This window comes from Canis lupus, chromosome 6 (assembly GCF_048164855.1).
Source record: "Canis lupus baileyi chromosome 6, mCanLup2.hap1, whole genome shotgun sequence".
In the NCBI taxonomy this organism is placed as follows: domain Eukaryota; kingdom Metazoa; phylum Chordata; class Mammalia; order Carnivora; family Canidae; genus Canis; species Canis lupus.
Window position 1 is genome coordinate 9,780,344 of NC_132843.1, and position 16,241 is coordinate 9,796,584.

General features: G+C 39.1%; 1 protein-coding gene across 4 annotated transcripts in view; it reads left to right on the plus strand.

Annotated features, from left to right (window-relative positions):
* The window catches only part of AKAIN1 (A-kinase anchor inhibitor 1), an 84,437-nt gene that overhangs the window by 32,857 nt on the left and 35,339 nt on the right, over positions 1 to 16,241 (plus strand). Inside the window, exon 1 of one of the 4 annotated variants that reach the window (XM_072828877.1) lies at positions 1,341 to 1,540. The exons of 2 other annotated variants lie outside the window; for them this stretch is intronic. In XM_072828877.1, coding sequence (XP_072684978.1) covers positions 1,504 to 1,540 — 37 coding nt within the window. In that variant the 5' untranslated portion in view covers positions 1,341 to 1,503. Of the gene's footprint in view, positions 1 to 1,340; positions 1,541 to 1,651; positions 1,969 to 16,241 lie in introns of those variants that run through there. One more of the 4 variants, XM_072828874.1, reaches the window with a different exon arrangement.

A 16,241-nucleotide genomic window follows, 5' to 3' on the forward strand; every position in this document is an offset into this window, starting at 1 on the left:
AAGTAACTTGTCCAAGGTCACACAGCTAATAAATGGTGGAGAAGCTCTACTTGAGTCTGACTTGTTCTCAAATCTTTTTTTTCCTACGCCACACTGCTTTCTCTTGAACTTAATCATTATTAACTGTTTATGCATTAAGAGAATAAAACCCATAAAAAATTAAAGGTTTTAAAGAGAGCTTTTATTTTTTTATTTTTTGTTTTTTGTTTTTTGTTTTTTTTAAAGAGAGCTTTTAAAGAGGACTTTCAATCATTCAAAGATTATTTCAAAGACTGTATCATGTTTCTGGTGATAAAGCAAAGAAGACAGAATGAAGTGCCATTGGTCCCTAGTTTTTGGTGTAATTTGGGGGAAGTGAGAGGACTGTACCTTGTCATGCACATTCCTTGTCCTGCCCATCAGCTGACCTGCATCTTGTTGCTGCTGAGGCAGGTTCCATCTGTTTAAGGCTGTGTTGAGCCAGGTGCTAAGAGCAGTACTGATTGTATTATGTTGAGGCTGCCCATATGCCTCCACACAAACTGTAGTTCAAGAGCTGTAAAACTGTTTGCATTCTAAATCCATCAGATGGCTTTGAACAAAACCAGTGCCAATAAGGCTATTTGAATGCTTTATATTTGGCAAAAGAGTGGAGAAATTATGGCCACCAACCAAATTATTCGGAAATATTGTATTTTCAGAATAGCTATATTTTCCAGGGAGAGGTGCAAGTGAAGAAACCCCATAAAATACTGGAGATGGCCCAGGTCACCTTTTGTTCTTGCAAAACTCCAGCTGCAAAAACAGAGAATAAAATCTAAAGTAACTGACATATGCTTTGAGACTGGAGGATCCTGTGTCACCTTAGCTCTGGGCTTGTAACCCAGATGGACTTGTTTCAAGCTGGCAAACATCTACTCTGTGCTATCCACACTACACAAACGTTTGTTCTTGGAACTAGATAATGATTTAAAAATGAGCAGTGAATTAGAAGCATGAAGTGAGTGTGGGACATGTCCCAGTAACTTTAGAACTCTGCCTGTATGGGGGGGGGGTGCAGTTTTCAGTTGGATCAAGGTAGGGGAAGCACTGTTTCTTAGTCAGTCTCGGCGATTCTCACAACCGAAGGGGACTCTGTTGGCTCAGAGCGTGTAAGCTTGTCTCAGAGCGAAGACATATCTCACTGTGGTCTCTTTCTTGTGCATTGGCCAGCCTTGCTTTCAACTAAAATGATAACCTCGAGGACCTCCAAGTTTAGGAGCTCTCAGAGGGGACTGGCCGCCTTAGGGCGGGGCCTGATGGGGCGCCCTCCTCACGTGCTCCAGTCACCCCGTCCTTCCCTCTAGCTCTCTTCCTGACGTTAGCAAAGACTGAGTGAGAGAGGAGCCCCAAGGGCTCATTTACTTGGAGGCCCCACCCCTCTATTCAGAGTCACTCAATCCGGAGAACTCAGAGTCGTCCTCAAGAGTAAAGTTCTTTGAGTTATTTATATATATATATTACAAAAGGGCAAACTCATCCTAAATGTCAGTCCGATATCCACGGAGGCGAGAGACAGCAGGTAATTAGAAGCAATTAGTCGTCCCCCTGCCGGGAAGCCAGGCAATTACCTTTTTCTCTCTTCCTCTTCCGTCCTTCCTTCTCCCGTGGAAGCGATAGAAGTGTTTTGCTCCCCAAGCAGCAGCGTGCGCCGAGCTGGCACGGGAATGAGGGATGCACCGAGCGGGATTCGGTCTCCTCCTCCCGCCGCCGCGGTAGCCGCGGGCAGAGCAATGCATTGTGGAGGCCGAGCGCGCCGCGGCGGCTGGAGCTGCGGCCCCGGGACCGCGCCCGGGGAGCTGTCCGAGGTGCTGACCAGCCCGGCGCACGCCCGCGCGCCCCTCTGCCAAGGACCCCAAGTCCTGGCCTTCCTCCCACCCTTCCGTCTGCGGGTCTCTGCTCCTCGCCTAGGGGCGGAGCGGCTGGAGGAAATCATGGTGTTCGCTCCAGGTATCCCAGCACCTTGCTTTTTCACCAGGTGTCCAGGCGGGGAGCGGGGAAGAGAAGGGAGAGCATAGAGGGAGAAAAGGCCTTTACCTCGCCTCCCATCCGCGCGTTTGGGAGTTACTGTCTGTAAGCTAGGGGCGGGAGAGTGCCTCTGTGCGGAGTCGTCCCCCCTCTCCCCAGTCCCGTCCCATCTGTCCTCTAACCATCCCCAGCAGCAGTCCCGTCGCTGCTCTAGCCGCCTGGTCCCTCCACATCCTATCCGAGCTCAGGGACCTTGAGAACTGGGACCTTTGCCAGACACACAGGCGCCTACGTGGGCTGGAGAGTGGAGAGATCCGGCCAGGAGTCGTGGGCTTCAGGATACTTCGGTGGGAATCTTCTTCCCTGCCACTTCCCCCTCTGAAAAAGCGGCAGAGTGACCCGGTCCCTCCCGATGTCCTGAGGAAAGAAGTGGGGAAGCCCACGGGACTGGGACGAAGGGCAGAAGAGTGTTACTCCTCAAGGAATTAGACCTGAAACTCTGGCTGGAGGCTGCAGCGCGGAGGCTGCTACTGCGGCGCCGGCGCCGCTGGCTGTTGCAGTGTCTTTTTGGAGCTGGCGGTGAAGGACTTTGGTCCCTTTGCTGCTATCTCTGGCTACAACTTGGCGAAGAGTCAGATTTACCTGTGGTTGCTTGGCTTACTGGTGTGTGTGTGTGTGTGTGTGTGTGTGTGTGTGTGTATTTGAGTGATGGGTGTGTAAATTGAGCAGCGGGGGAGTGGGGGGGAGCATGGTCACTGTTAACCTACGAAGCTGTTTCTAGGGGGTAAATACAATATCTTTCTCTCAAGTTCCAGGCTCTGCTTTCATAAAAGACTGCTGTGGGGGAAAAAGGGGAGTATGGAAAAGAGTAGAGGGGATGAAAACTTAAGTTTGTTATGGTTCTTTCCCTTGAAAGGTTCTTTTGCATTTGCTATAGCCATTGGACCTCAGATAGCTGGGGAGGAAGAGTGTAATGCAATTTTAAAAGGGAAGAATTGAGTCTGGGTTTCAAAACAATTCAAACAGCAAGACTTAACATCCCCCGGGATGTCAGCTGAGGCAGGAGTGAGTTTCTGTCAGTTCTAACACTCACCACAAGGCAGTGACTCAGAGGATGACTTAGAGGAAAGTCCAGAGGCCCTTCTGCTGACCATCCCAAATAATTCAAGGCAAGGGGAAGTCCTTTTGTACAGTGAAGGGCATTCAATCAACACAGGATCTGTGAAGTTGAAAAACAACAGTTCTTTGTTACATTTATAAACTGCTTACTTACCACTTTATAAAGCACTTTTATGCCATTATTTCATATGATCTTCAAATTATCCTCTGAGGTAAGCAATATCATTTCCCTTTTACTAGCCCCAGGAGGCTAATTTCAGGTAGTCTTGCCAGCCTCAGCTGGAGTTTTCTGAATCCTCTGAATCTCTTTTTTCCTATACCTTCCTATACCTATCTGCTTGACAAAATGCCTTTTCAGTTTCCGGGATAGCTGCTTTTTGGTCCAGGCTCAGATGTATCCAAAGGGAATTGTCCTTCACTTCTGAGGTGAGGATGGGCTAGCGTTGTCCCCAGTTAGTGTTGTTGGGTGAAATCAACTAGGCATTTTCTAAAGGCATGATTGTGAGTGAAAGACTGTGTAATGAGTAGTGAGTAATTCCTGGAGTGGATTGAGCTGACTTAAGCAGACTACTGCTTGGACCGGACATTAGTTTTCCATTTTTCTTCTAAGTTTTGTGTTAGTTTTTCATTCCCTGAAAGGAAAGTAGAAGTTATTCATAACTGTCAGAGAAGGCATAAATTGTCCTGGATAGGATACGTTACAGAAACCTGTGGGGAAACACTTTTTGGGTCATTTCTTCAATTTTGACTTTCTCTTAAAAATTATAAGCATTTTGGGGCAATAAGAATAGAGTGCTTAAAGTATTGTGTCAGCTTACCTTTTCATTTACAGATCACATATCTTCCAACACATATAGTGATATTATTCTATTTTTTAAAGATTTTATTTATTTATTCATGAGACACACACACACACACACACACAAAAGCAGGCTCCCTGCAGGGAACCCTAGTGGGACTTGATCCCAGGTCTCCAGGGTCACACCCTGGGCTGAAGGCGGCGCTAAACCCCTGAGCCACCCGGGCTGCCCATTTTGATATTATTCTAAGTATTTTTTTTTAATTTTTATTTATTTATGATAGTCACAGAGAGAGAGAGAGAGAGAGAGAGAGAGAGGCAGAGACTCAGGCAGAGGGAGAAGCAGGCTTCATGCACCGGGAGCCCGATGTGGGATTCGATCCCGGGTCTCCAGGATCGCGCCCTGGGCCAAAGGCAGGCGCCAAACTGCTGCGCCACCCAGGGATCCCCATTTTGATATTATTCTAAAAGAATACTGAAACAATCAATTGTTTTTGAACTCTGCCAGATTTTCATCATTACTGTCTCATTTCTAGGACTATTGCTTTTCTAAATCTCTATAATCAGAGATACAGCTGTTTTGTACTAGTCAAGGCAAATATTCCCCCCCCCTCCATTTTCTCTAAGCCCACCCCGGAAGGGAGAGAACAGAGGCATGTGCTATCATTATTCCAAAATTAGTAAAGTAAATTAAAGTAATAATCCCAAATGAATATAATAATAAATTAATATCGAGCTGTCCATAAAATTGGGTCAGTGTGTACTGTGCCCTCCTAAACCCATTGTAGCTCTTTGGATTTTAGCAAAGGGAAGCAAGAACCCTGAGCTTTACTTCTGGCTTTGCCTCTGCGATTGACTTGCCTTGAATGATTCTACTGCTCTTTGGTTACCTTAAAGGCAAAGGTAAAAAGTGACAGAGATTCAGGAAGCAAATTTCAGCCCAGAAGTACAATGTAATGAGGGAGAAATGATTGGGAATCTATATGACTGTAGTTAGGATTCACTCTTATTACATGGTATAAAACAACCTTGCATTCTCTTATTTCAATTAGTCTACAGAATATAAGGAATATGGTTCAAGTTGGGCAGGGTTTTTGAGTGGTTTCTCAGCTTACATAGGGCAGACAACTCAATTCTGTACTTTTCCTCCTTCTTATACCATTCATAGACTTTTAATTTTATGCATTTTAATATTTAAACTCCTTAATAGTAAGGGACTATGACTACTAATTATTTAAGGATTCAGTTATCTAAAACCTATCATGCATTTCTTCTTCTCTCTAAAGGAATGACGTAAAATTAATAACAGTTAAATGAGGAATAAAGTATAAATATATTAATTCCTCTGTAAGTACCATCTATCCCTACATATAGGTTAAACCAAGCTGAGGCACATGGCTGAGGTGAAAAACAAACTGAGGCCCCTTGCTTTTCTTAAATCTCTTATCTATTCCTCCTCCTTCATTTCCCCAAAACTGAAGATGGAATCTTTGTAGAGCAATGTGAGAAGATTAAGAAGCATATCAACGGTTCCAAAGGAAAGAGGATAAAACAACAGATATGGAAAAATTTTTTGGCTCTGGTGCATAATACTTAACTGACCCAGGTTACTTAGTCTGTGGCTCTGAAAAAGCTTCCTTTTGAGAGGAAAAAAAGTTTTGGGATATCTGGATTTTATATATGGTACTTCTGTTTTTGTGGAGGAAAATCAAGGCATTATTACCAATTTTTGGACAAAGTCAAAGTAGAAGAAAGGAGGAAAACCACTGGGTATTGGTGTTGAAAGTGAAAAAGTATAGAAGAAAATTTCAGGATATTTCTTGGCCTGTTCCAGGATGAGAAAGGGTATGTTCACAGATTCAAGTGTTTTTTCAGTGCCCTGGTTTCATCCAAGGAATTCCAGATTCTAAACAATCAGATTAGCAACTCCTCCCTTGAGGAAGAGCTAATAAAAAATAGACTGTGAGGTATAAAGTGAGAACAGAATTTTCCTTATCCCTGGGCCATTCCACATATCCTCGAATGACTGGTATATACTTCAAGAATTAATGTACTTCTTTTTGTGGATGGATCTAAGATATACTTGACTTGTTTGAATTGCCTTCAAGTAAGATGTATTGTCAAGAAAAAGATCTTTTTTCTCTTGTACATGAATTAGACAAGATATGATAACAAGGATTTCGAGGTGAGATAAAAATGGTATAATTGCAAGCAATTGAATAGCCAGCTTCTTGACTTCTAAGATTACTTTGAATAACATTTAGCAACAGTAGCTCTAAGAGAGTTATAAAAATATCTAAGAAAATATTTAGTGCAAGGTAGTTATAGCTTTTGCTTATTTATGTAAACCTCTTAACCAGTTCTTGAGAGATAAATGAATAAATAAATTATATGACAGACAGACTGTCTTAACTCTGAGGTTTGCCATCTGCAAACTGGGCAGCTATTTATTAGCATAAATATTTTTTTACTTTTATTACTTTATAATTTTAAAAAGCTTACATACAGTTAAATGGACAGGTTGGCTTTCCGATATGTTGTGAATTATAGGTTAAGTTTTTTTTTTCATGTGAATATTCAATTATTCTAATACCATCTGTTGGCAAGACAATATTTCTCTGTTGAATTACCTTTGTAACTTATTAAAAGTTAACTGGCTATATTACTGTAGGTCTATTTCTGGACTCTATTTCATTCATCTATATATCTGTCCTTTCACTAATATCAGCCCATCTTGCTTACTATAGCTTTATAGTAAGTCTTGAAATTAAGTAGTGGAATCCTTCAATTTTGTTTTTCTCTTTCAAAATTATTTTAGCTGTAGTAGTTCCTTTGACTTTCCATATAAATTTTAGAATCAGTGGCGTGTGGGTGGCAAAGTCAGTTAAGCATCTGCCTTTGCCTCAAGTCATGATCCCAGGATCCTAGTATCAACCTGAAGCATTGTGTGTCTGTGGAGTCCTTGCTCAGTGAGGAGTCTGCTTCTCCCTTTGCCCCTCACCCTGTTTGTGCTTGCACATGCATGCTCTCTCTCTCTTTCTCAAATAAACAAGCAAACAAACAAAATCTTTTACAAAAAATTTTTAAAAGTTTGAATCAGCTTGCCTGTATCTACATAAAATGAAATCGATCATAATAGATTTCTATCTATTTCAAATCTATCATAAAATGATCAGTTTGTGGAGAATTAATATCTTAAATATGCTGAGTCTCCAGTCCACGAACGTGATTGGTCTCTTCATTTATTTAGCTTTTCCTTGATTTCTCTTATCAGTATTTTGTAGGTTTTAGCACAGAGATTGTATGTATGTTTTGATAGGTTTATACCTAAATATATTTTTGAGAAAAGATACTCTGTCATTAAAAATTTTCAATTTCTGAAAGTTCATTACTATATAGAAATATAGTTGGGTATCTTATGTTGACCTTGTTTCCTATGATCTTGCTTACCTCTCTTATTAGTTGTAGGAGTTATATTGTAGATTTCTTAGGAGGTTTTTTTTTTTTAAAGATTTATTTATTTATTTATTTATTTATTTATTTATTTATTTATTTGACAGAAAGATAGAGAGTGCGAGCGCACAAGCAGGAGGAGCTGCAGAGGGAGAGGGAGAAGCAGACTCCTCCCACCAAGCAGGGAGCCGGATGGGGGGCTCCATCCCAGGACCTTGGGATCATGACCTGAGCCTAGGGCAGATGCTTAACCAACTAAACCACCCAGGCATCCCTCTTAGGAGTTTTTATTTAGGCAATCATGTTGTCTGTAAATAAGGACCATTTCATTTCTTTTCCAGTTTTATGCCTTTTTGCATTGGGTAAAACACTAGCATATTGTTAAATAAAAGTATTTAGAGTGGACATTCCTTTTTTATTTTGTTTTTTAAGATTTTATTTGTTTCTTTATTTCTTTATTTATGAGAGAGAGAGAGAGAGAGAGAGGCAGAGACACAGGCAGAGGGAGAAGCAGGCTCCATGCAGGGAGCCCGATGTGGGACTCGATCCCTTGTCTCCAGGATCACACCCCAGGCTGAAGGCAGCGCTAAACTGCTAAGCTACCGGGGTTGCCCTAAAGTGGACATTCTTGATTTATTATTATTTTTTAAAGACTTTATTTATTTATTCATAGAGACACACAGAGAGAGAGAGGCAGAGACACAGGCGGGAAAACATGTAATCTTTTACCATTAGGTATGTTGTTAGCCATAGAACTTTTCATAGATGCTCTTTATTAGATTGAGGAAGTTCCTTTCTATTCCAAGTTTGCTGTGAACTTTTATCATCAAAAGACATTGAATATCATCAAATTTTTTTTCTGCTTCTAATGATATGATAATGTTGGTTTTCTTTTTTTGAGTGTTAATATGATGGGTTACAATGGTTTTCAAATGTTGAACAAGCCTTACATTTCTGAATAACACTCATTTGGTTTTGGTGTATTATTCTTTTCATGTGCTGAAGGATTCAATTTGTTAATATTTTTTTAAGGATTTTTTTGTTCTGTGTTCATGAGATATATTGCTCTGTAGTTTGCTTTTCACACACTATCTTTATCTGTTTTTTTTTTAAAGATTTTATTTATTTATTCATGAGAGACAAAGAGAGAGAGAGAGGCAGAGACACAAGCAGAGGGAGAAGCAGGCTCCATGCAGGGAGCCCGATGTGGGACTCGATCCCCAGTCTCCAGGATCACACCCTGGGCTGCAGGGGGCACCAAACCGCTGCGCCACCGGGGCTGCCCCTTTATCTGGTTTTGATATTAGTGTAATGCGTAATGCTATCCTTATAAATATGCTAAATATTTCTGCTGATGATTTTTTTCCAAAGAGATGATGTAGCCTGGTATAATTTCTTCCTTAAATGAATCATCACTCACTGAGGAGGGAGACCATGTGTGCCTAGAATTTTCTTTGTGGGAAACTCTTTAAACATGAATTCAATATCTTTAATAGATGCAAGACTATTCTGTTAGTTTTGAGTTAGTTTTGGTAGTTTTTATAGTAATTGGTCCATTTTATCTAATTTACTGTTTTTATGTGAACAAACTTGTAATACTCTCTTATTAACTGTTCAGTATGTGTAGGATTTATAGTGATGGCTTCCTTTCATTCCTGATACTGGTAATTTGTGGCTTCTTTATTTATTTATTTATTTATTTTTGTCAGTTTGGCTGCAAGTTTGTTCATTTTTTAAAATTTTTTCAAAGAAACATCTTTTTGATTTCATTGATATTCTGTATTGTTTTTCCTGTTTTCAATGTCATTGATTTCTGCTCTTTATTATTTCCTTCTTTCTACTGGCTTTAACCTTATTTTGCCCTTCTTTTTGTAGACTTAAAATTAAACTGAGATTGTTTGTTTTAGATTTTTCTTTCTTCTGATATAGACAGCACTATAAATTCCCATCTAAGTGTGTCTTTAGCATATTTTACAACTTTTAATATTGTATTTTTATTTTCATTCAGTACAAAATATTTTGTAATTTCTCTTGATACCTTCTCTTTTCCCCCATGGATTATTTAGAAGTATGTTGCTTAGTTTCCAGTTACTTGGGAATCCCCTACATATCTTCCTGGTATTGATTTCTACTTTATTTCCATTATGGCCAGAAAATTATCTTTCTATGATTTTAATTCTGTTTAATTTGGGAAGGTATGTTTATGAGACAGAATATGGTCTATATTGGTATGTTTTATGTCCACTAAAAATGTTTATTTTGTTCTTTTTTGGGTGGAATGCTCTGTAAATGTAATTTTGATATGATTGGTTGCTAGTATTGTTAATTTCCTCTATTTTAGCTCATATCCAGCCTACTTGGTCTATTGATTATTAGGTAAAGAGTGCTGAAGCTCCCAGCAAAAAAATTGTGGATTTTCCCATTTTTTCCTTTTAACACTTTTTGCTTTATGTGTCTTGAAGCTCTCTTATTAGAGAGACAACAATCTAATAGACTATTATGTCTTTCTGAATTGACTCTTTTACATTAAGTAATGTCTTTATCTCTTGTAATTTTTCTTGCTCTACAGTCTATTTTGACTGATAATAACATAGCTACTGCAGCTTTCTTTTGATTAGTGTTTGTATGGCACTGTCAATCCTCATTATTCACAGACTCCATATTTGCAAATTTGCCTGCTCAGTAAAAACTATTCGTAAAATAGATCAATCAAAAGCAGTACTTGCAGCATTTTCTCTATCATTCAAGAACATGTGCAGAATGGTAGAAAAATTGAGTTGCCTGGCATGCATGTTCTCAGCTAAGGTTGAACAAGCAACACTTAGCTTTCTTGTTTCAGCTCTCATACTGTGAACAAGTGTGATTTTTGTGGTTTTTTTTTTTTTGGTTTTTCACATATTTGTACTTTTTGTTGGTGATGTCACTGTTTAATGTGGCCCTCAAGTGTAGTGCTGAGGGGTTGCCTGATGTTTATAAGTAGAAGAAGATGGTGACATACTTTATGCAGGAAAATGGTAGATAAGCTCCATTCAGGCATGAGTTATAGTGCTGTTCACTGTGAGGTAAATTTTAATGAATCAACAACATATATTAAATATAGTTTCCTTAATCAGAAACACACAGAAAACAAGGTTATGTATTGATCAGTTGACCGAAATGTTACAACCAGAGGCCATAGGAACCCAACCCTGTATTTCCCTTAGGAGCAATGGTTCCCTATTTGCTAATTCACTGAACATAACTTTTGCGAATGAGATTAGACTGTATATTGTTTCTATTGTTTCCCATCCTTTTGCTTTTAAATTACCATGATCATTGTATTCAATGTGGGTTTCTTGCAGACAGCATATTGTTGGGTCTTGCTTTTTTTTTTTTTTTTTTAAGATTTTATTTATTTATCCATGAGAGACACACAGAGAGAGGCAGAGAGAGACATAGGCAGAGGGAGAAGCAGGCTCCCCATGGAAAGCCCAATGCCGGACTCAATCCCAGGACCGTGGGTTCACGCCCTGAGTCAAAGGCAGATGCTCAACTGCCTGAGCAACTCAGGCATCCCTGGGTCTTACTTTTAAATCAAATACATAGTTTTAAAAGGTTTAGTTAGCAACTGACTGCTTTTTCTAATTTTCCATTATTGTTTAAAATTAAGTAATATTGGGGATCCCTGGATGGCTCAGTGGTTTGGTGCCTGCCTTCGGCCCAAGGCATGGTCCTGGAGTCCCAGGATAGAGTCCCACATCAGGCTCCCTGCATGGAGCCTGCTTCTTCCTCTGCCTGTGTCTCTGCCTCACTCTCTCTGTGTCTCTCATGAATAAAGAAATAAACTCTTTAAAAAAATTAAATTAAGTAATATTTTACCATTTGAAAATTTCTGTTAGAATTTTAAAATTTTAGTAAGCATAGATAGCCAAAAAGAAAATTTTAAAAATCACATTATCCAGAAGTAACCACTGTCAATATTTTATATATAACTTCTCAAACTCTTCAGACCTTGTCTCTATGAACATAGCTCTTTTTAAAACAAAAATGTTACCCTGACATGCATACTACTTTTTGACACGATTGTTTACACATGTACTGTTATCATCTTTTCGTGCTATTCAGTTGCCTTATATCTATCATTAAAAAAAAAAACGACATAGAGCAAATGGTGTCATTATCCTTGTTTTTACAGATGATAAAAGTAAGGCTCAGAATGCCTGACCAATTTTAGGTTACAGAACCAAGATTTGACATTGGATCCACTTATCTTCTATATACAACATAGTTTTTTAAAAACATAGCAAGCAACACGTAATTTGCACACTAGGATTAGAGACAAAGGAGAAGAGATAAAACTGTTCTCCTGTGGAGAAAATCTTATGTATTTTGAAAACCCTTCTTCCAATCTGGACTTTAAAAAGTGTTCTCTCAACCACACAGAAATGGGCTTTGTCCTTTCACACTTCCTGGATTCTTCATTGACTCCAGACTGCTGCTATTAGTGATAGAGTGAAAGGATGGATAGACAAGATTGCCAAAAGTTGACCAGGAGACAAAAAAGAGCTAACAAATTTACAAAGTGCTTGATAATTCTCAATGCATTTGTATTAACTCAGTGCCATATGCAAGGTAATCTTTGAGTTTAAATAAAAGGCCTGGGACTAAGTATAGTCTTTTTCTTCTCTGTACACTGATGAGAATATTTCAGTTATTCCAGAGCAATTCAAATATGAGACAAAGTTGGTTGCTGCAGAAGCATGGATTTAAGGACAGATAGGCCTGGGTTTAAAGAGCCATGTCTACACTTAGTGCAATTGGGAGAGCCATCCAATCTTGATTTGCTGGATTGTAAAATGAATTCATAGTATCTATTTTCCTAAGTGTTAATGAAGATAAAGATGAAGTGTCTGGCCCGCAGTAGGCTAAATGGTAAGCTATTATTGATGTTATTGTTTTGAAAGGGAATGAATTATAATGTGTTTTTATGTACATATGCATGATTTTGATTTCAGAATTGGACCATCAGTCTTGGAAAGTTATACAGTTGATTTTCTTGTTTTGGAAGAAGACTAACTTACTGGTTCAATATGTTACCTGAGTAGAGGTTATTAAATGTTAAAGCCAAATGCTATAACAAGCTGAATTGATGATAAAGCAGATGTCTGAATGTGTCCTGGGATGAATAAGTTATGAATCATGAAAAGTTGCCGTTTAAAGGCTAGCAGCTGCATGCTTGAAAGCAGATGGCCATCTTGCTGATCTGAATAATCCTGATATTGTCTAAATTTAAAAGCTGGATGATGATTTTCTAGGGGGGGTATAAAGCATTATATTTTAATATTTAACTATTTAATTAGGGTAGATTTGTATTTTGGATATGAAATTTTGTTTCATATTCTCTTTACCTTTTGTGTGTGTGTATGTATGTGTGTGTGTGGTCTTATGTCATGGCCACACCAGCATTCTTAGATACTATTCTTTGAATATTATCTTTGGTCCTACATGAATCTTTTTAGTAAGAAAGCTTTTTCTTTCTTCTTATAAAGATACTTTGTTGGTGAGACAGCCACACAATCACTAACCAGAGATAGGTAGAGGCATTGGAGTTTTCCTTCAAAAGTTTGTTTTGACTTGTAATATGACTTTGAATTAGTTAAACTGCTTCCTGTGCCTCTTTCCCAATCGTTGTCTAAAAGTCTTCCTCAACATCTTAGAGATTTAGCATCTTGGTTCTCAGTACATACATTTACTGGGCAGAGGGGATAAATGTAAGAAAAGGCAGGGGAACTACATTTGTAGAAGATGCATGGCATGCTGCATGTATCACATGCACTTTTCTTAGTGCAAGGAACAACTTTATAAAGTACATGCCAAATTGTTTTTCTTTAACTTGTAGCTAAAATACCGTTTCATGTTTCAAACAGTGACAGATGATCTATTTGCTGAAACTAGTAGGCAAAAATGCAATTTTTCCATTTCTTTAAATTTTTTTTCTTTAAAATGAGAGAAATAGTGTTTATGGTACTCAAGAAATACACTCAAATTAGTAATATTATATCTCTGTTCTGGACACCTCACATAAGCCATGTATGATGGGTCTGTTTGGTATTTAGACAGGGAGCCTTCTTGGAATCCACATCTTGTGTTGTCTGGAAGAAATTGTTAATTTTTTCTTCATGGAATTTATTTCTAACATTCTTGTGTAGTTATTTCTGCCTCTCCATTTTAATTTTACATTTTTTGTGGGAATGAAAAATGAAATTATATGTTTATTGCAGCACCATAAATGAGATTTTGATCACCCCTGACCAGGGAATTTAGAATGAAATTCCCTATAGCTTTAATTGCAATCTGACTCATGCTATAGAATAGATTATTTCACCACATCATTAGGCCATGCTGTACGAGTCAATAAATAATAGTTGTTTTGCTCTAAAAATAACTTATGTTAAGAAGGACAAACTTTATAGCTTCGTTTTTCTTGCCATTCTTTCTTGCGTCTACTAGGGCAATACTAGTTGGGTGGTGCCAGTATTCATTAGACTGGAACTAACTAAAAAGAATAAATATGACCCTCCTCTACCCAAAATCTTGGACCGCAGCAGATACCTTGGTAAAGGTCATGTGCAGTTTGGCCTGGGAAGGAGATGGTAGCTGCCTTTCTGGGAGCAGAGCTGGGGATATCATAAATATTCACTAATGGGGAGGCGGTGTAAATGCTTTAGATATTTTCAATCATTTATTCAACAGACATTCACTGACTCTCTTCTCTGAGCCAGGTGCCCTGCTATGTAGTGATCACTAGGATTTTAACATACAAAGGTACACCAAAGGATCAGGGTCTCTTAACTGAAGAGTAGAGAGTAAAAGGGGATGAAGAGGAAGAATGGGTCAGTTCTGTACGGAAGGAAGTGACTGTCTTGTCTGGGTCTGATTCCTCCTGGGGAGCCTGCCCTGGGAATGGATAAAGCCTTACTCCAAAAGAGAAACCCTCCTGTTTGGACCATTCTGTAGTGCCACTGGGCCATGCATGAGAACCCTGTTTGTGAGTGCAGGAACGTGAGACCGGGAGACATGACTACCAAAGTAGAAAGAGAGGGTCTCTTTTGTCTTGATATTTTAGGTCCAAATATGCACTTTATAAAGAAATGGTCTCTATTGCCCTGAAGTGACAATAAGGATTCTCTCAAGGCAGGAGCATATTAGAGATCTGAAAGTAGACCCTCTAAGAGAAGCAGATGTATTGATCTAGGCCTGACTCTGACCCCCCAAATTTATCTTTACTTGAGGTCATCTCCCTTAAATGACCACTGCCAGCACCAGGATGGGATGAAAGTGTGCTGTGCTCCCTTTAAAGCATTGCCTCAAGCACGGGTACACATGTCTTTTCCTGTTTTCTAAGCATAGCTAAGGTGGACTTTTATTAAACACTAAGGGAAAATCCAAAGGAAATTAGCATGCAAACATATTAAAAGGGTCAGGATTTTGATCTGGTCATAGGTATTTTACGTCTAGGTCCCTATTCCTGCCCATCCCATTACTGTCTGTGCTGTAGCTCAGGGATTCTCAATGCTGGCTACACATTAACATTACCAATATTGGTAATGTTACCAATATTAACCAATGTTACCAATATTAACCAATGTTAATACCAATATTACCAGGGCAATATATTGTTGCTCTGGGTCCTACTCAGGCTGGTAAAATAAAAATCTCAGGTGGTGTGCCCTAAGCATAAGTGATTGTTAGAGGCTCTCCTGATGGTTGATTGTGCGTTTGGGCTGAAAATCACTGATCTAACTTCAAAGGGCAAGCACAACAGGTGGGCAGCTTGCCCAGTTCCTTATACTCCTGTTCCTTATGTATCTTCTCTACTCAAAACAGGGCACATACAAGCGCTTCGTACATGTTGGATAAATGAATCAATGAATGAACAAATGGCCATCTTTCTTTTCACCTCATAGTCATCCCATTAAATTAAAAACCAAGAGAAGATTCTAACTCTTCTGCTCACTTGGGGCCTTCCCATCCAAGTCTTGCTCTGGTTTGATGAAGAGACCTTTTCTGGTAATTGACAGCACTGTAGGATTGTCAGTGATTAAAGTCTGGTGGTGGTCTTGTTCCACTTGTTTACACTGAGATTTCAATCACTCAAAGGTCATAGCAGTCGTACAACCAGGATTACACACGTCGATTAGCAGGAGGGTCTATATATCCACACAGAGGGTCTGTATATCCACAGGCAGATGAGTCCTACTGTAGTTAGGCTAGGAGTCAAAGTTGAGTTAGCACAGTATTCCCAGTATAGGGCAGAAGGCAGACACACAAGGCAGGTCATGACCCTAGAGGGACATTGACCAGAGATTTGCACTGAGGGCCTTGGGGGTGATATCCCTCTTGCCTGGTGGTTTGTCTACAGGCATGACTCTGAGAGATGATTGGAGTCACAGTTGAGGAAGGAATAGGGCAGAACCAATGACATGTATGCCAGGGATTGCTCAGTGTAGATTCTGTGTCCTTCCCAATGACATTCTAAGCAGTTTTTCATGTTCCTGCAATAATCTGGGTCAAATGGAAAAATGGGTATAGTTTTCTTGGGTCCTCATTTCAGAAGGGCACGTTACTGCAAATTTCAAACACTGAAGAAAAGAATCAAAGCACGTATATAATCAAATAATTTTCCTTTAGGCTTAAGGTGTATTTTTGTTATATAATTTAGCTTAGAATCAATTTATATATGGTAAAATAAGAATAGCTTATTTATTATTTATAGAGTATTACTTACAATGCATGAGTCTGGAAATACATTTTTAATGGTATTTAATATGCTAAGTGTCCTACTTTATTCTGGAAATCCTGAGATTAAATTGCCTAAATGTTTTGTTATACTATCATAAAAGGC